This window comes from Drosophila suzukii, chromosome 2R (genome assembly GCF_043229965.1).
Source record: "Drosophila suzukii chromosome 2R, CBGP_Dsuzu_IsoJpt1.0, whole genome shotgun sequence".
Taxonomy (NCBI): Eukaryota; Metazoa; Arthropoda; class Insecta; order Diptera; family Drosophilidae; genus Drosophila; species Drosophila suzukii.
The window spans coordinates 7,859,934-7,883,768 of NC_092081.1; the positions used below are offsets into that span (position 1 = coordinate 7,859,934).

The 23,835-nt window shown below is 38.0% G+C and overlaps 3 protein-coding genes across 6 annotated transcripts in view; 2 read left to right on the forward strand and 1 right to left on the reverse strand.

Moving 5' to 3' along the window:
* The first annotated feature begins 79 nt into the window (after window positions 1–79).
* Caf1-105 (chromatin assembly factor 1, p105 subunit) lies at window positions 80–2,645 on the forward strand. Its single transcript, XM_017072253.4, has 2 exons — window positions 80–766; window positions 835–2,645. The coding sequence occupies exons 1-2, from the start codon at window positions 177–179 to the stop codon at window positions 2,498–2,500; spliced, it is 2,256 nt and encodes a 751-aa protein (XP_016927742.3). The 5' UTR covers window positions 80–176; the 3' UTR covers window positions 2,501–2,645.
* A 416-nt stretch (window positions 2,646–3,061) lies between these two features.
* Galphao (G protein alpha o subunit) overlaps window positions 3,062–23,835 on the reverse strand; it is a 36,591-nt gene continuing 15,817 nt past the window's right edge. For all 4 annotated transcript variants that reach the window (XM_017074497.4, XM_065863831.2, XM_065863830.2 and 1 more), the window contains 4 exons: window positions 7,975–8,103; window positions 7,780–7,909; window positions 7,112–7,265; window positions 3,062–7,045 (listed from right to left, as the gene is read on the reverse strand). In XM_017074497.4, the coding sequence (XP_016929986.1) occupies window positions 6,858–7,045; window positions 7,112–7,265; window positions 7,780–7,909; window positions 7,975–8,103 (601 nt within the window). In that variant the 3' untranslated portion in view covers window positions 3,062–6,857. The remainder of the gene's footprint in view (window positions 7,046–7,111; window positions 7,266–7,779; window positions 7,910–7,974; window positions 8,104–23,835) is intronic.
* Cyp49a1 (Cytochrome P450 49a1) lies at window positions 14,510–23,499 on the forward strand. The gene is made up of 13 exons (XM_017074496.4): window positions 14,510–14,737; window positions 15,528–15,703; window positions 15,779–15,944; window positions 20,024–20,104; window positions 20,203–20,319; window positions 20,413–20,489; window positions 20,993–21,188; window positions 21,256–21,430; window positions 21,498–21,667; window positions 21,743–21,821; window positions 21,891–21,999; window positions 22,807–22,928; window positions 23,017–23,499. The coding sequence occupies exons 1-13, from the start codon at window positions 14,532–14,534 to the stop codon at window positions 23,128–23,130; spliced, it is 1,788 nt and encodes a 595-aa protein (XP_016929985.3). The 5' UTR covers window positions 14,510–14,531; the 3' UTR covers window positions 23,131–23,499.

A 23,835-nucleotide genomic window follows, 5' to 3' on the forward strand; every position in this document is an offset into this window, starting at 1 on the left:
AAATAATAGTGCAGCCCTGGTTGCCCGAAGCTATTAATCTGACTATCGATAACTGCAATCGATATCACTTTTGGTATTCCGATGACCGATGGTCACACTTTTAGGCGCGAATTCTGCCGCATAAAATATTTTTTTCGCACTTCAAGCAGTCAACAGTGGCCAATTAAGTAAACAGGATGAAGTGCAAAATACCCGAGATCTCGTGGCACAACCGCGATCCTGTGCTGAGTGTGGATATCCAGCAAAATGGCCTGGGATTGCGCTCGCCGACGATTTGTCGTTTGGCCTCCGGCGGCACAGATGCCCATGTCCTCATTTGGTATGTGAATCGCAGCGACGACGCCGAGGGCGTGGATGTGGACCTGGCCGCCGATCTGTCGCGGCATCAACGTGCCGTTAACACGGTACGCTGGTCACCGAACGGCGAACTCCTGGCCTCCGGCGACGATGAGAGTGTGGTCTTCATCTGGAAACAGAAAGCCGATCACGAAGTCATCAACATTGTGGATGCCGATGGTGCCAGCGAACAGGACAAAGAAGTCTGGATAACGCTGAAGGTGCTGCGCGGCCATCGGGAGGATATCTACGACCTAAGCTGGGCGCCCAACTCACAGTTCCTGGTCACCGGATCGGTGGACAACACAGCCATGCTGTGGGACGTCTACAAGGGCAAGTCACTGGCCATTCTCGACGATCACAAGGGTTACGTGCAGGGCGTGGCCTGGGATCCGTGCAATCAGTATATTGCCACTTTGAGCACCGACAGGTAGGCAGTACAGCCAGAACAAGCTATGTTTCCGTCAACAAAACTAAAGAATCTTATTTCTCTTTTAGGCAAATGCGCATTTTCGATGCCAATACCAAGAGGGTGCTCCACCGGGTTGGCAAGTGCGGATTCCCAGTGAAGGAGGGCCACGAGATGCACGGCAAGATGATACGGCTGTACCATGATGGCACCCTGCCGACCTTCTTTCGCCGCCTGTGCTTCACTCCCGATGGCAAACTGCTGCTTACGCCGGCGGGAATTACCGACTACGATGGCGTGGTAAAGCCCATAAACACCACGTATGGATTCAGTCGCTATGATCTGTCGAAACCCGCCTTCGTCCTGCCCTTCCCCAACGAATACGCGGTGGCTGTCCGCTGCTCGCCGGTTTTGTACCGTCTGAGACCGTACAATGCTGAGAAGAATCCTCCAATTATCTCGCTGCCTTACCGCATGATCTATGCCGTGGCCACAAAAAACGCTGTGTTCTTCTACGATACCCAGCAATCGGTGCCTTTCGCCATTATCTCCAAAATTCACTACTCTAGGCTCACGGATCTGGCCTGGTCAAATGACGGAACTGTCCTGATCGTGTCCAGCACCGATGGCTTCTGCTCGCTGGTAACCTTTGAGCCAAATGAGCTGGGCGAGCGCTACGAGGATATGGATGCAGTGCTGAGCGCTGCCCTCAAATCTTCAGAGAATGTACCGCTGCCAAAGAGAAAGAAACAGAAGCTCCGCAAGGCATCGTCAGATGAGGTGGTAGTCCAAAGGAAACCCCTGCAGGAGAAGACCAAACCGAATACAAATAGGAAGGCTGCAGGATCAGGGATCAAAGAGGAAGGCGAAAACGATCTGGATGCAGAAAACGATTCATCCATGCACAGTGCCAGTTCGTCAAACTCCAACAGTCCCAAAACGAAGACCAAGGTCGAGGCTAAGCCCACACCCATTGCCATTCGGCGTTCGCCCCGGAAAGTTACGACTACGCCGACGCCGATTGCTATACGTAGAGCTCCGCGTAAGCCGGATGATGAAAAGGCAACCGAACAATCCAAGCCTAAAGAAGACGTAGAAGCCAGCTCCTCAAAAACAACCGAAGTAGAGCAGAAAGAGGAGACGGCATCACCAGTAAAGCGTAAGATCAGCACAGAGGCAGTGCCTTCCACAGAGACACCACAGCCGGCACTTGGAGTGATTCCGGTGATCGACAAGGAGATCATCAGTTCTGATGAAAAGTTCGAGTCGCCCGAGAAAAAGTCCCGCCCTGCTACGCCCATTCAAGTACGCCGCCAGCCCCGAACTCCCGGAAGCTCCAGCAACTTCAACCTCACCCCGAAAAGCCAACCCGCCAAGCAAGCCACTCCCATCGCCGTGAGGCGAACTCCCCGCGTCCTCGTCGAAATGCCTGTCAATTCGCCGGTGGTGCCGGTGGAGGAGGCCATGGATGCTTGGCCCCTCGACGAGGGCATCACACCCCTGCCAGCGACAAAGGATTCCGAAGATTCTGTGCCGGAGGCCAAGAAGACGGAAAAGAAGCCTGCAGTAATGGCAGCCAGCGAGGTCACCTGCGAGCGAACAGAGGACATTCGACTGGTTTACGAGGATACGCAGGAGGAAACCCCGCAAAAGGCGCCGGAGTCAACCCCATCCACGCCCAATAACAAAACGCCTCGGCGAGTGTCCTTGCGAACCATCTCCACGCCCAAATCAAAAAAGAAACTTTTAGAGTAGACAATGCAATAGTTTAGCCGTAACAGATTTATATTAGAGGAATTCCTGATACCGTTCATCTTGGGGTTACCCCATCAAAATTGTAAAAAATATCATCAGAATTCCTTATTAAACAATTCCAAAATAAAACGCAAGACAAGGTTTAGATACATTGGTATTTCCTTTAAAAAAATGGCCAGATCATCGTGGAAATTGTACAGTTGCTACATGAGTGGTAGTTTTATAGGAATTTGTGATCAACACGTCCTTCTGTTTTATGTCCATATGTGGAGGGTTTCCTACCTGTCAAAAACGTCATTTAATAAGTCATATGAAGATGTGCCCGACTGTACCAAAAATGAAAACATTCTGTTTTCTACCTGAACTTAAGTTCAGACATTAAAGTATGTAGTTCCTTGGATTCGCGCCGAAAAGGGTATTTATAGGGCGAAATTCAGGATATTCCTATCTTCAAAAAATGTTTCGAAATATTGCTAATAATAATGGTCCTTTAGTTTCTGAAGCCTTTGCCTTTGGGCACACCTGCCTTCTTATATTGAGAATAAAAAACACAAGTCTGCATTGGTTTTATTTATATTTATTTAAATTGTAGATGATCTCTAACGTTTTGAGTTTCTTTTACATACAAACATTTTGGTTTTGTTATTTCAGTTTTATATCATTATTTTTATGTTTTATATATATTATTTTAAATTTTTAATTCAACGATTCAAATTCATTCATCATTTTCGAGCTCAGTTAGATTCTGTGGCTCGCTTTAATCTCATTTTTAAAACTTTTCCATGGGCCATTAGCTACACATTATCCACGTGGTCATTAGAGAGAGAAAAGGAGCTCAAGAATTGAGGAGAATTATATTTCCACATAAGTTATATTATAAGTAGGTATATAAATAGTTTTGCCATATACAAGTTAAACAAATCTGATCTGCTGCATGGGGACAACCAAAGCATTCTGAATTAGGCTACAAATTAGATTAGATACAATGTCTAAACTTTGTCTAACCTATAATCTTGATTCCACGTGCCACCATTAATCCTTTATCCTCCAGTTCCCTTTAAAATCCCAAAGATTTGTTTTCGCCACTTACAAAAATCGTGTGTGTTTCTGAATAATGTCCTCTGACATTTGATTCGAGTTAATTAACATTACCGTTTTGTTAGCTCATTATGGATTTCACTTATAAATGTTTTAACTGCTATTAAAGTAATTTTAGTAGTGGTGCGACTTGCGTTTTCATGATTTATGCGGGTGTGTGAGTGTGTGTGTGGAGCAAAGAGGTGTATGAGCTTTAGAAAAATATGAATTATGTTTGATTCCATTTCCGTATCCGGTCGACTCTATTCCGTTTAGTATTGAAAATATGCAAAAAGTTTAGTCGATATACTGCGGTTAACACTATGCTGTACTATATGAACGAATGTTTTGCTATTACTTGAATGTAGGTTGCTTTATTTATTTAGGTTTTTAGTTTTTTTTCTTGCGATCTCGGTTGATTTGAAAAGTTGAGCGACTTTGAGTTGAGGAGGTAAATTATAGTCGCTACCGTATGAGTATTTCGAGTAAGAATTAGTTACGAGAAAAATATAGTACATATGTATGGTATGCATGTAGCAATTTGTTGATCTCCCTTTACTAAATATATTTTTGTTTTAATTTATATATGTATTCTGTATATATAGACCGACCTGGTTTACTTTGTCTCGAAGGTAAATGAATAACTTTGTTGTTTGTGGCTTAATTAAATTGTCAATAAATATATCGATTTTGTATTTATTTATAGTTACACATACAATTATTGAACTCTTTGTTCTTGATCTTCTGCATTACTGGTCAAGTGACTATATATATTACTGATCATCTTATATTTTTTTACCCCAAATTCGAAGCCAGCAGCAACATGGAAAACTAGTACATGCAAAACATTTGGCTGGCTGTAAGAAAATCAAGAAACTATAAGGAAAATAACAAAATGGCTGTTGGTTTTTGTTTTTGAATAAATAGTTTTATTTGAAAATGGTTTTTGCGTTTTTGTTTTTTTTTTAATCTTTTTGGTAGAATTTTACAAGTTGAATGGAAAATACATACGTATTAAATATTACAGTAGTTTTGGTTGGGCAGGGATATATTGTAGAAGGGGTTTGGGGGTCATGGAAATGGGAAAGTGTTGGCTGACCTAAGTAAATGCTTAGAGGTGAATGTTCGCTGATCGGTGTTTAAAATCTAGGAATTGTACGGATTTCGTGGCCAACACAACTTTTGTAAAGTTTCACTGGTTCTTCGGGGGGGGAAATACGATCGAAACGATTTCGTTAAGCTTCTTGCAAAATGTCCTTACTTTTTTTGTTGAATGTCAAATAATATTTATTTCGCTAATAAACTTACTTAGTTCACGTTTAAGTTGTGTGTTTGTTGTTGTGTGTGCGTTTACATAAATTAGACTTAAAAACTATAAAACATAAATGGATTTCCGTCCAACTAGAGCAAGAGCACAAGTGAGGAGATTTCCGTGAAGGAAGAGGTCGAGGTCGAGGAGGAGGAGGAGAAGACTGGGCAGATACAAAAGAAATACTATAAAAATAACAATATAAATTCATTGCAGCTAAATCGTTGTGTAAAATCAAAATGCACAAAATACATACATACAAAGCATATACATAATAATTATAATAATAAGTCTAATCAAACAATTCAACATACTCGGGGGGTTAAATGCCATTCGCTAGATACAGTCACATACATACATATATATATGTAGGTACATACGTACGAAGATGTTTACCATTAAAAGTAGAATTTATAAATTATCATATTATTACATACAATCCTTAGTTTCATTGTGGGAGATTTGAGTTCTGCGTTCCATTCATTTTGATTCATATTTTGTGTGTGTGTGTGTGAGTTGTGTGTGTTTGGTGGTGTGCGTAGATATGGCAAAAATATATAGCATGCTTTTGTGCGCCGCCAAAGTTGAATCGCTGATTTGCCTCGCTCCCCGTTTAAATGCCACAAATCATTGTAAATTCCAACAAATCAGCTCATTAAGTGAATTAAATTATAGTTAGTTTGTGTCCAGTATGTGTTGTTCTTTGTGTGTTTGCCAGCTAAACTTCTTCTATACACGTAAATTCAACAAATTACAATTTACACTGAAATGTATCATCAATCAATCAATCAATCATCGATGGCTGCTGCTACTGCTGCTCTTTACATAAGCTAGTTAAGTGGCCACATATGCTTTGCTTTACTTGACTCTTATCCGTTTTTGTTTTCCTTTTTAGTTTAGTTTAGTTTTGCTTCGTTTGTAAATACAATAGATAGAGTTTTTATATCCGTTTCATTTGTATCTTTAAATTAGACTTAAACGTTAAAGATTTGCCTTCCATATTTTCTGTTTTCCTTTCCTCATTTCTTTTGGTTTTTTTGGTTTGTTATATAATATTTATATTAGCCCACACGCTGACACGCAATCAAATTAATACATATTATTTCCTTTGCCGCTGGATTTGTGTTGAAACTTTCGAACTTAAGTCTAAACAAGCATGACAAATGCAGAGTGTTGATGGCATGAATAATTTCAAAGAGAGATTGCAACAGGAAACATTTAATATATAATATTTATATATATGTATATATAAATATATGTATAGAAGTGTATGTATATATATATGCGGTATATGTAGATATACGCTCGTTTGGTTTTTTGTTTAATAAATACATGAGGAAACTAAACTACACATAAATTATGAAATTCTATAAAAATTATTCAGACCAAACAACAACTATATGCAATGTTGGCGCTTGTGTGTGTGTGTGTGTCGTTGGTGAGTGTGTGTGTTAGTGTCATGTCGTACATGTGGCTTTGCATAATGCATATGTATGTGGTTGTATATGTATGTATATAGGAAATGCCTTTCAATCAACTGCCTTTTTTTCGGTTCTTGTTGTTTTTCGATCTCGTTATCATTATAATCGCCCTGATCATCATTAGCATTGCATCGCGTATCTGCATCAATATTATCGATATTATGTAATGTACTCGTCGCTTATTCCCCATATATCATATATCATCCATCCGTCCGCCGTTTTTTGTTAAACAAATAAAAGTTCTTTGGGCTTTGCTTGTTCAGTGTTCAGTGTCCTGTGTTTTTTCTTGTGTGTTTTCTGTGTGGTTGCGGTTGGTTGGTTCTATCATCTGCTCTTAAATTGTTTGGTTTTTGATCAATGCTGGTGGGTTGTTGTGCTCCCGCGCTGCTCTTTAATACCGTTACGGTGTTCCCTGCTAACGCCCCCCAATTCTGCTCCACATTATCATCATCGTTATCATCATCATCATAATCATTGGGAATCCTCCTCCTTAATACAGCCCACAGCCGCGCAGGTTGTTTGCTATGATGACATCGGTGACAGCATCGAATACAAACTGAATGTTGTTAGTATCTGTGGCACACGTCATGTGGCAGTAGATTTCTTTTGAGGTTGATTTGTTTTTCGCTTCAAATTGAGCCTGAATATAAGCAGCCGCCTCGCCGTACTCCTGTCCACCTGAAAATGCCCCAAAAAAATAGAGTTAATAAGCCATCTGGTTATGAGATCAGTTAGACCACTCACCTGTGTATTCGGGGAAGCAAATTGTCAGGGGACTCTTGCGAATCTTCTCCTCGAACAGATCCTTCTTGTTCAGGAACAGAATGATCGAGGTGTCCGTGAACCATTTGTTGTTACAGATCGAGTCAAACAGTTTCAGCGACTCTTGCATGCGGTTCTGTAAGATAAAATGGAGGAATTTTTATTATAGATAAAGATACAAAAGGTACTTTAGTATTTCCTAGTTGTCAGGAAAGCATATAGAATATGTCATATATCATATTGCTATACTACAACTGGTTTACTAAATTGATCAATATGATAAGGTTAATTTCCAATCAAAAGTTATATTGTTAAATTTTTTAATAAAATGTCTCAAGATTAACTTAAAATATTATTTTGTGTTGTAAAAATATTAAAAAAAGGTAATCTACACTTTCAATTCTGATTATCCGGACAAACTAATAAAAAAGAGGGTTGCCACACAAGTCACTAGAGTTATAAAATCACTTTACGATTTTATTTTAGGTGTCTAAAAGTATGCAGTGAATGAAGAATAGTCGTATATCCGAGTTTTATAAATATTGTTGCATACTTTTAGACACCAAAAATAACATTTTAGTGATTTTAAAACCCAAGTGATTTGTAAGGTACACTGAAATATATTTTAAGTTAGTTAAACCCAAACCTACCGTGGTTTCATCCTCATGCAAGACCTGATCGTACTCAGACATGGCCACGCAGAAAATGATCGCTGTGACATCTTCGAAGCAGTGTATCCATTTCTTACGCTCCGAACGCTGGCCGCCCACGTCGAACAATCTTTGGGTTAAGAAATTCAAGAGATAAAGATACTTTCCTCGTATATCATATATATTGTTACTCACTTGAAGTTAAGGTTTTTGAAGGAGAAGTGTACCTCAACGATGCCAGTGGTCTTGACGCGAGTACGCAAGATATCCTGTTCAGTTGGCTGGTAATCCTTGGCGCCTAACCGATCCAAATCGTCCAGGAAACTGCAAGGAAATAGGGCAAAAATAGAGTGTTTTAGTACAGAAGCTAGGGAATTTCATATCCATATGCCAGCCAAACATCGCCTGCTTGACCAGACAAATGTTTGCCCATCCCATCTCATACCATACCATACCGTTCTCAATTTTCCCTTCGTATCTGCCAAGTCTTGAGCAAACAATTAAGGCGCAGACCAAAGCGCTGAGCAAACAATTAAAAACAAAAAACCTGCGCGCGTGTCGAGACCTAAGGGAAAATGGGAAATGGGTGAATAGCTCCCACACACTCACACATATTACTATGCAAATGGTTTTTCCCTCTACTACAGGAACTAACATATACTAGCCATACAAAATGATTCCCATTTCCGTGACTTGTTCTGTGGTTCTAATTTCCCTGCATACAGGCTATATTTGTAATTAGTTTTATTTGCCGGTTATGTAACCGTCACCCAGGCCAAGGCATCTGTCAGATACAGATAGAGATACACGGATACAGATAGAGAGTCTGCGTGCTGGGGAGTAAGAGCCTCAACAAGTAGGTCGTCAAAAAGAGGGGGCCTTTGGCCAGTCGTATGTGTTTTTTGGGCCGTAATTAACGCCAGGCACGCAATGCCTTCAAGAAAAAAAAAAAACAAAAGGGCTTTAGAGGCGGCTAATTTTATTTGTTGGCCAGGTTTGGACAGGTCGTAAATAGTTTTTTTTTCGGGGTTGGCCGAGGAATCTGCGCTGGTTATCGCATCAATCTTCGCTTGACTTGCTCTTGCGCTAAAATCGGCTGCATTGGTCAACTGGTTTTCGCCTAAATTACACGCACAATTGCTTAACAAGGTGGCCAAAGTTGGCAGTACTTGAAAAGGGGGAACTGCAGTAGGGTCTGCAATTTGTCCCAGAGGAAATTGGCCCAGTCATGCTCGCCTGCCATATAACCACCGGCTTTCATGCGGAAAACTTTGCCGGTTTTAGGAGGTATAAACTGCATAATCAAAACAAATATTTCCAATATTCGTTACAATTTCTTAGACAAACGTTAATTGACAACAAATCCGATTGGGCAACCACTTGGTTAGCACTTGGCTCAGGCGGAGATCTTATTTAACATGTCCATCATAAAAGTTTTCTTTTCTGTTTACCGATCCGAAAACCGCAGACACACATGCAGCTGTAATTTGTAAGCCCGGAAAATGTGTTGCAATGTGTGGCAAGTGGCTAAGTTGTGGTTTCTTGAAAGTAGATCATAAACCCGATGGACAAAGAGCGAGGGAAAGTGAGCTAATGACAGAAAAATTATCTATGCTTTAATTTAATTAAAGATCAGGATAAGAGAAAGCCTTTTAGTGTGAAATTAATGGATGTTGGATCAATGTGAAATCATTTCTTGAACATCCGATTTCTCGGGAATCTTTAATTGGTTACAAAGTTTTTGTCTTATACTAGGACTAAAGCTAAAACTCTTTTTGATCTTATAAACAAAATTGTATCCAATAAACACTGAAAATAGGATTTTAAAATTATTTAAAGTATAATACGAATTCTATTTGCTTGTCATTATAGTTATCCATAAAAAAGGTTATAGGTTAAATATTATATTTTACGATCCTTAAACATTTTTTTTAGATCCAGCATTATATTTTTAATATGATTATCTAGCCTTATTTAAAACAGATATATTAAAAATCAATAAGTACCTCGCAGTTTTAAAAGTTAGAATGATTTTTACAGAGCGGTATTTATTGAACATATCCATAATATAGTTTCGATCTCCGATCCTAAATTGATTATAATTTTTTGTAGCAAAAAAAACTACTCCTTTAATTAAAAAACCTTCTTTAGATTAACTAAATTCAATATCTAATCTATATAATAAAGGTTGTTTATAACCCAACTCTATTTACCCATTTACCCACCTTAACCGCGATGAGAAAAGCCATCATCATCATGCGAAATTTATTTGCCGGCTTCCTCTGACTATTTTTTTTTACCAACATTTATGGCCTTTTCAATTAAGTGATTTGCTTGCAATTTAGCCAAGCAAATGGGTCGTTAGTTTTAGCAGCGTTTTATAGTGATTTATTTATTTTGCATAACCCCCAAACCTCAAATAGCCCCCCATTAATGTCAATCAAGGGAGTTAACCGTTATATATTAACACAAACTTTTGCTTTTTGATTAGGATTATTAGGCACTTTCGGTTTCAGTTGGAATATTACGTTATTTATAAAAGAAGCCCAATAGTTTCTGGGCTAGAAAGAGCAATAAAGTTGGCAGCAAAGCTGCAGCAGCACAATTAGCCAAGATATCTTAAGTGACAAAACCAACAGAAGCGCGCCAAAACAAAAAAAACACATCAAGAGTTTGCCGATCAGCAGTTGTTTTGGAGGCAGGTAGGTAGTTTATAGCGTATAGCTTATAGCGCCTGTATCGTATAAGTAGACTAAGAAGCCCGGCGATCGTGTTTAGTGCGTTGCGGTTGGTCTACGAGGCAACAACTCAAGACTCGGGCGCTCCATCCATAGAGCTCGGTTTCGGATTCCGCTTCGGTTTCGGTTTTTCTGTCTGGTATTCCGGTGTACCATTTGTAAAAATAAACTTCACGTTGCGTGACAAAAGACCTGGCGAATTGAGCCGCCTTTTCAAGTGCTTGTGAACGAGTGGGAAATTGGCCAAAACAACAATAGAAATCCGCACAACAAAAGGCGAACAAAAGCTGTTTTTAATTGTGCACAAACGGCGGCTTGAAAGTTAAAAAAAAATATATAAATAAATTAAAACTGAAACTAAATCGGCCTCCAGTTGATTGAAACTCTATTTGAAAACCCAACCGACTGGCTGAGGAAAACAAACGTTCAAGTGAGTTTTCCCGAGAGGTGTTTTCCCAATGCAATTTGGGCGTGTCTGGTAAACTAGTTGCACTTTGCAAAGGCATTCAGTCAAGTTGGCTGTCAAAGAAATCAACGTTTAGCGTGAAAGGCCAATTTAATTAAATCCGAAAAATATTGAAAGAAAATTATTGGGAAAAAATTCATCAAGAAAACGAGTTTTAAATTGCAGTGCTTAAGACAGTGATCGTAAATAAGAGTTATTGGAAACAATCAGAATCACTATAAAGCGGTGAAGCCTATACCCTGATATGTTTGCTTAAAATGTTGTATTTTATCATACGCTTAAATTTAAAAAAAAACATAAAAATTATATTTTTATTCATATAGTGCATGTTTAAAAAATATTTTGTATTTTTTTTTAAAATAATTTTTATAGAATTTATTAAAGAGCTTTATAAGTATTATAAATAACATATATTTAAAAGATTAAAATATGTTGATACTTTCGCCAAAAATAGTAAAAAAAAAAATAATAAAAATAAAAATGTAAAATACAAAAACCATTTCATTTAAGGTCTCTGACGTAAAAGACAAAGGGTGTAAGACAAATTTTGAAAGGATAAATAACGTCTAAAAAAGCAGGATACAAAATATAAATTTATTCCGTTTGTAGCTTAAATTTTAACGGCTGTAAATACTTGTAAATATAAAACAAACAAAGAAAATCAACGATGAATAGCAAAGAGAAGGAAAACATTCAGCCAATTAGAGATTTCAAAAGAAACTGTAATTATCCGCATGAAAGACAAATTAAAGTGAGTTTTCCAAGAGGCATTTTCCCAGAAAAACGAACCAGGTTAGCTAAACTAGTTGCTCTTCGGGACTTGGGCAATATGGCAGCGTGAAAGCAAATTTGATTATTAATTTTTGGCCGCACCTCGAAGGGCAAGTCAAAAAGCAATAGGCCAGTGATTTGCCAAGCTGTCGAGCAGTGACATAATCGTTCGGGAGTTTTCGACCACCTTTGCTCATTTAGCAGCCGAATGCTAATAGAATTCCTTTCGATTTCGTATTCACTCGAGTGTGAAGGAAAGCTTTTCCACCACCCACTGCCCCCTATTATTACCTACACCGAAAAAAAATAGTTATAGAAAAGCAACAATTGTTGCATTAAGTCTACAGTATTGAGTGTCGAATTGGGGTCGATAAGATGAGAGATATATTAATACTATACAAAATTAGTTGTTTCAAATAAGATGAGTATTATATAAATACATTCCAAGGCATTAAACTGAAAGTAATGGGTTAAAATTAGATGTAATAGTACATGTTAATACCTCTCAAAGTAATACATTTAAATTAATGGGTTGAAAAAAATACCACAAATTCTAAAAACTAGATCTTATACTATTTAGTCTTGAATTTATACATTAATTTCAATACTACCTCTGGTGTAGTTTAAGGACTATTAGTGTTATACCTTAACTTTCTGTTTTTTTTTTTTGGGTGTACTATTTCCCCGTTCCATCTATTTTGGAACAATGGCCATAAAAGTCGACGACAAGTGGCTGCTTGACATTTCTCCTACATTACTCGCAGGCGCTAGGATTATCACTCGAGTTCATTATAACCGCCTGGTTCTGCGATAAAACCGCGCTGGCATTCTCAGATACTTAGATACTCAGATAGCTGGCTGTTGTTGTTGCTCTCGAGCGGTGGAGAGCTCAAGGTCGCCGCTTTTGCGACAAGGGCAAGGATAAGCCGCTCCGCCGCCATTGTGCCCCACGAGTGTACACAAGAAATAAAGCCCAGAACAAAAAATATAATAAAAAGAGAAAAATGTGTGGCAGCTGGGGCAACTTTCTGGATTTGGCTGAGCAGATTTCAGTTCCATCAAATTTTCGGCATTTAAATTATATTGCCTTTTTGGGAGCAGGCGCAGTAGAAGAAGTCAGAAGTTGGGCAGCCAAAGTGCCACTGCCTTTGTTCGCTGGCATACGCGGCGTATGAGCAATCTGCCTCGTTGCCACATTTTCTGCCTGCCGGGCTGGAAAACCCTCTTTGTATTCAGTGCGTGTGTGTATGGGGGGGGGGGGGGGGGGGGGGGGTTCTTTTGGTTGGAAATCAAAGTTTGTATACAGCCAGAAAAGTGGAGGAAAATTAAAGCCAAACCAAAAGCAAACTAAACGGTTAGCCTTTTGTTTTTATAATTGAGAAGTCTTATGTATAACCCACCCATTGGGAGAGTATTCTTTTGATTTATAAAATACCTTTAAAAGAATTTAATCCAAAATTGGTTTTAACTCTGCCTAGATGTAAAAAGCCTTTTAAGCTCAATATCTACTTACTTCTTAGAATAAGCTTAATGTTGCTTTTTTTTAAACAAATCTATTTATATTTGTACCAAATCCCAGTTTCTTTGTAAATTGTGTCTTTTAAAGTTGTAGTTATCTTGTTATCAGGACAAAAACAAGTAAGTTTATTAAGGTTCCATTTTTCAGTGTCACCTGCAGGCTCTAGTTTCCTAACTGTCAGAGAGAGTTATTAAGAAGTTAATTTGTTTGGAAGGAAAATTAGGTTTTCTCAATGTTGTGTTAACTTTACGAACGACAAATCGTTGAAAAGTCTGATGTCACAAGATTCGGTAGACTCAGATTCAGTAGATTCAGACTAATTTTAACTGGAACATAACCTCTAGTTAGAGTTTTCTTTCAGAAAAACCTAACATGACATTGGGAAACTGTATTTTTCAGAAACAATAATTTAACGCATTGACAAAACTTAACATGACATTGAAAAATCGATCCTATATATCATGTACCTAATTTTTATTAAATTACCGAAAACCTATTTATTTTCATTTGGCAAATAACACAATTGCTTACTTTGCAAGTTTCTCGAACATAGACAAAAGTTGTTTACCCATATTCAAAAGTTTTAAAACCTCTATCAAATAGTATTCGACTTATATTGCCCCCCCCTCAAAGTCTTTGCCTAACTTACAACAAACTAGACTTTGGCCAGGGTTGCTACTTCAATAACTCTTCAATTTGTGTGTTCCATTGTTTGAATTCGCATTTGACGAGCACTCGTAGTAGTTGTGCTCAATTTAACGCTAGCTAACTCTGACTTGGTTATTGACAGGGGCCATAAAACGGAAGGCACCGAGTCTACCGACAAATGGGAACGGGGGAATCCCCCTGCCCACCGCACAGCACCCATTTATCTTGAGTGCTCCCCCGAGATCCAAGGGACAATCGTCGATTGTTTGCTCGGTTTTGTTTTGCAACTAACTCGAACTAAGTGCTGTCATTGCTGAAAGTTAACATGCATATGGATATGAGCGAGTGTGCCATAATATAATATTTGCACCCTAAGCAAACACCTATCTGTGAATTCTCTGGGGCAGCCCAAGGAGAATAATGAAGGCGATTGGCTGTGTATTGATTGATTTTCCCCGGGAAATCCACTTGGTAATGCATCAAGAAACACTCAGAGAATCAGCATAAATACACAATTTAGTTAGCCGGCGGCTGGGCAGCAGATTGCTCAAAGTTGCTAAACTTTTTACATAATACTTTTCCCCACAGAACCAAGAACCGAGGACTCAAGATGTCGGGATTACGCAAAACATCCATTGCGCTGATGAGGCGCTCCACTTCCAGCACCACCGCCTCCATTTTGCCGCATTCCGGGGGCGGTGGAGCGGTGTCGCCGCCCAGCAGCGGAGTGGGCGTGGCAACGGAAATTGAAAAATCAATTGCAATGCAGCGACTGCGGACGGGAGAGTCGGCGAATCTGAATAAATTAAATGTCAGGTTCGTGATTTTCCCACACTCTCTTGACTCTCTACACAGCAAGAAAAAAAGTGCATTTAAAAAAAAAAGTAGTAGTAGTAGTAGTAGTAGAGATATTAAAAATATACATTTTAAACATGTATAATCTATACGTGTTTAATATTAATATTAATATATTTTAATTTTTTTAATAAAGTAAAAAATATTTTTTTCTAGGAAAAAGAATATTTAAAATTGATCAATATTCTATGTTAAAATTTGAACCATTCAATATTTATTTGCATATTTAAAACACATCTTTAAAATTTTGCTACTTTGCACATAAATACTGTCTTTAGATCAAAGAATAGAATGATAATCGGTATTTGCTGGCTCATATGCTGATAACTTGAACTCGAATTAAAACATTGCAGAGGTAAAAAAATTGTAATTCACACAAGGCGTTTAAAAATCCTTAGGTTGCTTGATTAATTAAAATTAAATCAAAGTTATTTGGAAATAAAATATAAAGACTTTTAAGTCCGAATATCGTCCGATCTCTAAATTTTAGAATGTTTAATAGGATTTATAGGGAATAGCTCTACTCGATCTCTGCCGCAACAGGTACAGTGTACAACAGCGGTTGGCTTATATTGTGTGCCGACAGCTGGTTTGAAACCTATTTTACATTAGCTTTACATGCTTACATAAAAATTAAGTAAAAACACCAGTATATTAAATCAAAATGCTGTTAGGAAAATATAAATTCGAAGTGAAAACTCCCATTGAAAAACTTTTTTTTTCACTGTAAACAACTTGCACTAATTGACAGCCAAGGAGCTGTGACGGCGGCAACAACAACTCGGGCCACGACCACCGCATTACCAGCGGAGAGCACCACCACCTCCACCGCCACCTCCTCCGCTGCAGTGCGTCCCTACTCGGAAGTGCCGGGTCCATATCCCCTGCCGCTGATTGGCAACTCCTGGCGCTTTGCCCCACTAATTGGTGAGTCGCACTCGACGGGTTTCCGGGAAATTCCGACAGCGATAACGATAACTAATAAACGCTTGTCACTTTCAGGAACGTATAAAATTAGCGACCTGGACAAGGTTATGAATGAGCTGCACGTGAACTATGGCAAGATGGCCAAAGTGGGTGGCCTCATAGGTCACCCGGATCTGCTCTTCGTCTTCGATGGCGATGAGATTCGAAATATATTCAAAAAGGAGGAGGCCATGCCACACCGGTGAGTGATAAATCGACTTTGGTTATCCTTCGATGAGGCAGTGCGAAATTGCGTATACGACACGTGTGTCATGTAAGTTCGGTATGATTGATCATCTAAGGCAGGCCTATGAGGCGTGGGAAAGAGGCTGGGATTCGGTTATATAAGTCGAAGTTCACATTAGGTTGATGGTTATGGTTAAATATAATTTTAGATAATATGTTTTTTATTTTACTCAGCTATGAGTTGGTTTTTCAACTAACCAAAGGTTAAAACAAATTCTTTAATAATGTTATTAAACCAAGATTAGTCATATCATTTACGACTGAACTAAAGAATCGGATATATAATCCGAAACCCACATAAGGGTTATAGCTACATTTATTTATATTTAATTAAGGTAATATATTATTGAGTTAATATTTAACCACGAGTTAGTTTTCTAACCTTTGTTGAATGGTTTTAGTAAGTTCTTTATCTAAATATATCATAGTTATGTCCTTAAAGATGTGGATAGTTATAGCTTTATCTTACTTAAGATATTTAACTTGGTTTTCTATCTGTTCATAACTTTTGTTGAAAAGTTTATATAACCTTCAAAAGACATAGAGTCTTGTAACTAACCAAAGCTTTAAACAAGTTGATTGAATACATTGTTAGCCCACGATTATGGTTATGTCCTGCATGGCTGCACTTGGTCTGAATAACCAGAAATCCCCCATATGCCAATGCCCACGCAAATATACCATATACGATATAACATCTACATATATCCACGGCAAAGTCAGTCATGCATGGGCGATGCCCCCCTTTTTCCCTCTCCAATGCGAATGCAGTTCCTGTTTATTTATGCGCATATTGAATGAATGCAGTTCGTAATTAAATTATTAACTAACGAAGGCAGAAAATGGCGATTGAGCCTGGGAATGCGGATTAAACGGGGATGTGTGAAAATATTGTGACAGATTGGAATCGTTGGAAGAGATATGAAAAACAGTGCAGCGATGAAAATGTTTTAACCTTTATCTTTGTTTTTGAGTTACCTACATAAAAAATTGGTATTGTAAACGATTGTATTAAAGGCTAACCGAATTTCTGCATGATTAAAAAAAACATTAAGGCTTTATTAAATATAATAAACAGTTGTTAAAATGTTATTTAAGATATTTACATTTTATGTTTATGACACATAATACCTTCATTTAAATTTAATAATTTGTGATATAATTCAACCTGAAAATATGTCATCAAGATTCAATATTTTTGCGCGTGATAAAAATAATCCATTAAATTGAAATTAGTTGGGACTTTCACTTCTCATTCGGCTGGCTGGCAATCCGATCCGTAGGCCTAGCAACTCGAGATCCAACCGAAATAAAACCAAACAAACCGAACTATTCACAAGCGTGGTTTTTGCATCATAGAAATAAATAAAAGTGACCGAAATGATGAAGGAAAAAACAAACAAAACGAAAGTCACACAGATCGCTAGCGTGTCCATAACTTTTATAAGCTTTCTTTTCTCCGCCTTTCCCTATCATTCGGACATAATATCTGCAAAACATAGCCGTGGCCATGAACCAAATTTAACAAGTTACGTTTATGTGTTCAATCGTTTATAGACATCTAGTAGTTTATGGGGATCGATGGCGAATCGCGGACAATCTATTGTTTGGCTTGGGATAGCTCACATTTGGCAAGTCATCATTAATGTGACTGAAAAGAATCGCTAATAGATTGGATATGAGACAACATTAACGCAATGTTGACTCGTTAATCGGCAGACAGACAGATTGATGAATGAATGAACCATCTGCCGGCCAAGAAGTGTGAAGCCTAACTACTGACCAACTGACCAACTGACTAACTGACAGACTGACTGACCAAATGACTGACTGACATACCAACTGACCATTTGATTGATGAAGATATGTACTAGAGGCGTCGGCTTTGTTGACTTTTTTACGAGGTCCATAAAATCCACAGAGAAACGCCAATTCGTGTGTGGGAATATCTAACTCGGAAAAGGTATTCATGCGGTTTAGGCCAAGATCGTGACAATCTGGGGGTCAAGTTTGGGTTACAAGCTTGTAAACAGAGAGTTTCTCGGGGTTCCCGTTTAAGTGTTTAGCATGCAAAAGACGTCACTTCAGATTTAGCGTTATAAAAATAAACTTGTTTATCTCATTTCACCAGCATAACTAATTTAAATATTTGTTTTCTCTATTCTTTGTCACTTATGAAATGTTTATTTTAACTGGCCAATAGATAATACAAATATAATTAAATGCATTATTGAAGGAAAAAATCATAATATTTAAATGGAAAGAAACTTTCTTTAAGAAAGCAGTCATTAGAAATTATCTGACAACACAATTTATATATACTAAAATTTTAAATTAAATTATTAGTTACATAAAATTAAATAAATATATAATTTAAAAAATAAACTTTTTTTTTAAATACATAAGAACATTTTTGTTTAAAACTATAATCAACTATTAAAATCTTTTTTGTTTTGCTGGTTAATAAATAATATTCATTTTTATTCATTTTACATAATAGATTAGACGAAATGTAACTGCCATGACTTCATTTTGTTCCCTATTTTTAAACTATTACGTTCTTGCCAACTGTCTGCTAGTACCGAAATTTGCATAATGCGATGGGGGGTATATACTTATCCCATAGACACTTCAGGGTTGGGTTTTCTTGACATTTTAAAACAAAAAGATTCTCCACATTTCCACTTAAATCTCGCATTTAATTGAGCATTTTGTTGCCTAGGGCAACCCAAAGTCACTGGGAATTGAAAAACAACAGTCGAGTCAAGTCAAACGCTCGAAATTGCTGGCTAAGTTGTGGGCCAGGGTGGTGCATAAAACAAAAGCCAATAAATACGCTTCTTTTATTTGTTCTGTGACATGCGAGTAGGCAGATATAATGCAAATACGACGATGGTATAGATGTACATTATACATGCTTATATAGTATATATCAAGGGGTCTGGGAACCGGGAGAAGGAGTGAGAAATCGCTTCATTTTGTGTGGGCTTCGGTATGAATTTGTGTTTGATGTTGCCGTCGCCGGTCTGTCTGCACGCAAGGGCAAGCGACCTCAAAGGAGGCGGTTGGGTGGTCATTGGGGGGTGGGGTTTTAGCCAACTCATATACTTACACGCCTACATGTATACAGGCGAAAAAATAATGATCCAAATCGATGATTATATCGGGGTATTTTCGTTTGAAAATAAAGAGGATTTGTGGCTTTTTAGACGGACATTTTCGCATTTTACATACATCATATTTAGGTGCCTTATTATTTTTAAACATAGATAAATGTTACTATGTATGTTTTTGGCTAGTTTTTCCTTTAAAGGGTTTGACTCTGAACTAAAGTATTTTGCAAAAAAAAGCATTTTAATTGAGGGTGCGTAGATTTTAACCGAAAAGCTTTAATTATTTTTCCCAATTTTCACAAGTGTTGTATGAATAATATTTAAGGAAGGAAACGGCGAAACGGACCGTTTCGCAATGCCCTTTTCTTATTATTTATAATATTATAATATTTATTGCTGGCTTAAATCGATTGTTTTGTTGCTTTACACTGTACAATAGTATTAATAATTTTTTTCTGTGTATTTGCAATGTTTATTTTCGTCTTTTTCCATTTTTTGCAATAACCCACTCGTTATTTGCTATGGAACCTAGCAGTTTTTTAGCTTCCGACTTTTTTAGCTTTGCTAACTAAAATCGAAAAGTCATTTTTTGTACCACCCTAATGTAGTACATTCACTGTACAATAGTATAAAGAACAATATACTGAAATCATTTTTTTCTGTGTATTTGCAGTATATATTTATATATTTTTCCTTTTTTGAAATAGCCTACGCTTTATTTGCTGTGGAACCCAGCCATCTTAAACAATTTATTGCTGAGTTAAAACGATCACATTTTTTTGTACCACCCTAGTGCAGTAAATACACTGAACAATAGTACAAATAACATTATTATAGTCATTTTTTCCTGTGTACTTGCGATATATATTTATATATTTATTTCTTTTTGCAATAACCCACGCTTTATTTGCCATGGACCCAGACCCTCGATGCCCTCGCTGCGGCACTACAAGGGCGACCTGCGACGCGATTTCTTTGGCGATGTGGCCGGCCTAATTGGCGTGTAAGTAATGTGCTTACATAACGGATATTATGGCGGGCACATCCACCCCGTTTTTTGTACTTTTTCCAACATTTTCCAACATTTTCCACCTCCTCCAGGCACGGGCCCAAGTGGGAGGCCTTCAGGCAGGAGGTGCAGCACATCCTGCTGCAGCCGCAGACGGCCAAGAAGTACATTCCGCCGCTAAATGACATTGCCAGCGAGTTTATGGGCCGGTAAGTCGGAGTCTAAGCATCCATTCAGCCACCCTGTTATGCAATCTACATATATAATACATATATATACACCCTCTATATATCCATCTGCAGTATTGAGCTGATGCGCGACGAAAAAGACGAACTGCCAGCCAATTTCCTGCATGAGCTCTACAAATGGGCCTTGGAATGTAAGTAGTTGCCAATTGCATTTTACTTATGCAATTATGGCACTTTGCAGGGCAATATTTATTGAAAAAATGCAAAGGCAGTTAGGCTGTAATGACTACAGCATACTTTTCAAAGGGACTATCTAGAAACCCCCTTTTGACAGTTATAAATTAATTAACTTTTGTCTTTTACTAAAAACTTTAGTCTAGAACTTTGTAATGCTATGTATGCAAATGCAATTTAACTTGTGTGTGTATGCCAGAAAATGTTTTCTAATTAAATCTAAACTTTTTGGCCAAAATTTGCTTGCTTGAATAATTTATAAACTGTAACCAACACTAGATTTTAACAAATTAGACAACTTTTAATTGACCAAAGAAGTTTTACTGACCAGAAATGTAGTTTTTTTATAATAATAATAATTTTGCGAACTGCTATGAAATATGTTATAAGGTATTTAGATTGGCAAAGAGCTGTTATATACTTAAAAAATTTTTTTTAATTTTTTTTAAACCCTTTCCAGCTGTGGGTCGTGTTTCGCTGGACACTAGATTGGGCTGTTTGTCTCCGGAAGGCAGCGAAGAAGCCCAGCAGATCATAGAGGCAATCAATACATTTTTCTGGGCGGTTCCGGAATTGGAGCTACGAATGCCCCTGTGGCGGGTATATCCCACCAAGGCATATAGAAGTTTCGTGAAGGCTTTGGATCAGTTCACAGCGTGAGTTTATTAATATACCACACTTATAATTTGAAAAATAATTAAACGGATATATTCATTCATCTAGAATTTGCATGAGGAACATTAGCAAGACCATGGACAAGGCCGATGCTGATGAGGCTAGAGGAGTGCCCAAATCGGAGGCGGATATATCCATTGTGGAGAGAATAGTGCGAAAGACGGGCAATCGCAAACTGGCTGCCATTTTGGCACTAGACTTATTTTTAGTGGGCGTAGATACGGCAAGTTCAAAGTTCAAAGCTCTCTTTATATTATAAAATGTTTAATGGTTACCTCTATAATCTCTAGACCTCTGTGGCTGCCTCTTCCACCATCTACCAGCTGGCCAAAAACCCAGACAAACAGCAGCGCCTCTTCGATGAGTTGCAAAAGGTGTTTCCCCATCGTGAGGCGGAGATCAACCAGAATGTCCTGGAACAAATTCCCTATCTGCGAGCCTGTGTGAAGGAAACTCTGCGGTATAAAGACACTCTCTTTGATTACTCTAAAGTGACCCCCTTTTTAATGGATAACCCTTTTTCACCCTCATATAGTATGCGACCCGTGGTGATTGCCAATGGACGAAGCCTTCAGTCGGATGCTGTCATCAATGGTTACCACGTGCCCAAAGGTGTAAGTTTTTTCGGAAAACGAGTGACCTTTTATGCTGGCACTTCACAGGAATTTTTTCTTCTTTTTCAGACGCACGTTATCTTCCCCCATTTGGTTGTTTCAAACGATCCCGCATATTTCCCAGAGCCCAAGCGTTTTCTACCGGAACGCTGGCTAAAACAGTCGGCAGCAGATGCAGGTGAGATGGCCGCAAAAAACATGCCTTTAAAACACGTAGAAACGCTTTAGTCAAGTGCTATAAAATGTCAGGCACATAGTTCGTAAGAGCCAGTGACTTTTTGTCGGCGGCAAACTATTCTTTATGATGAACGTTAGGGGAACAAGCAAAAAAAAACTTAAAACGGAAAGGCAAATTTACTATATATACATATACTTTTTTGTACATATTTGGAATATAAAATTGAAAACTTAAGAAATAATTAGTAAAAAAAGTTCTAACAATTAGTTCTTGGGTTTTTTTTAAAAAGAGTCAAAGTGCTTCTTTACTCGGAAGTCCGTTTTCTCCACCTCATGTTAAAATAAAGTGGGGGTAAAACTAGAAAACCGATCACAGTTTAGAGTGTTACGATTAGAACACCCTTTAAAATAAAAAACATTTTCTAGGAGTTCGTTTAAATATTCATATATATTTTCTGTTCTTACTTAGATGACTTTCTATAAATATTTCGATTGTCTAACCGTAGTTTAACAAGAGGTTAAAAAAATACAAAAACTGAGATTTTTTAAACAAGCGTTTAGGCATTGTGAGCGGATCTATACATTTTTATGATTAAGATGCCATTTTCTTTTTTAAAATCAAAGAAGATCTTAAGGTTGTTTTCTTATCCGCAGGTTAAATTTAAAGTAAGGTTAGTGCCTTGAAGACGTTTTTTAAGCTCAGAGTTAAAAGCGACTTTTAAGTTTAAATTCCATACATGTATGCACATTTTTAAAGCGAACTACACTTTCTTTTTGTGTCCTAACCAAAATTGCCTTTAATTTTCAGCTGGTTGCCCCCATGCCAGCCAGAAAATCCATCCGTTTGTGAGTTTGCCCTTTGGCTTTGGGCGTCGCATGTGCGTGGGTCGTCGGTTCGCCGAAATCGAGTTGCACACTCTGCTGGCCAAGGTGGGTTTTTTCTTATTTTACTTGTTGTTTTTTGTGCACCTGTTCTTTGAACCCCTTTAATTTTTGCCTTGTTTAATTCTCCGAACAGATCTTCCGCAAATACAAGGTCTCGTACAGTTCCGGTGAGTTTGTGTACCGTGTGAACTCCACGTATATACCGCAGTCTCCTCTAAATTTCAAACTGACGCTGAGGGACGAGTGAAACCAGTGGGTCCAGAGAAGGGATCTGGAGGCCCCGAGAGCTCAGCCTCAAAGCTGCAGTGACACACGGCGGATGTGTGATATTTATAGTCAAAGCCCAGCTGCTTTTTCTGCTGCTGCTGCTGCTGCGATGTATCTTTTTAATTAAGCAAATGTACATGGCACACACAGAATTTCACAGAATTTGGGTTTATCCCATCGCCACGAGCGCAGTTTTCTGGGTGCGTGTAACTAAATAAACGTTGTATATTTATGTTGCTACATGTGTATATAGGACCATTATATGCCCCCATATTTAGTTTTAGTTCTGTTTTCTCTCGAAGAATAATTGTACCCAATAAAGCGTAGAAAAGTATGCAATAAAATGTCAGTTTCTGTTTGTTTTTCTTGTCTGGCCTTCTCATTAATCAAAAAAAAAGAGACGAGTGGGCTCAGCTTAGGACAAAGTGTGATGGCTAAGGTCAAGTAAATGCCAATCCATGCTCATGATTAATTGCTTTTTATTAAGTGTATCATTAGTTGAATTGGTTGAGTGGTTTGGTGAGTTTAATCTTGAAAGTGAGCCTATTTTGGAATTGATTTGTAAAGCAGTTTTTATTACACTGGTCCATTATCCAGATAACTGTACAAACAATGCTATTTTTAGAATCCTATTAAGAAAACCAGAAATATTAAGTTACAAATCAAATTTAATGAGAGAAAATCA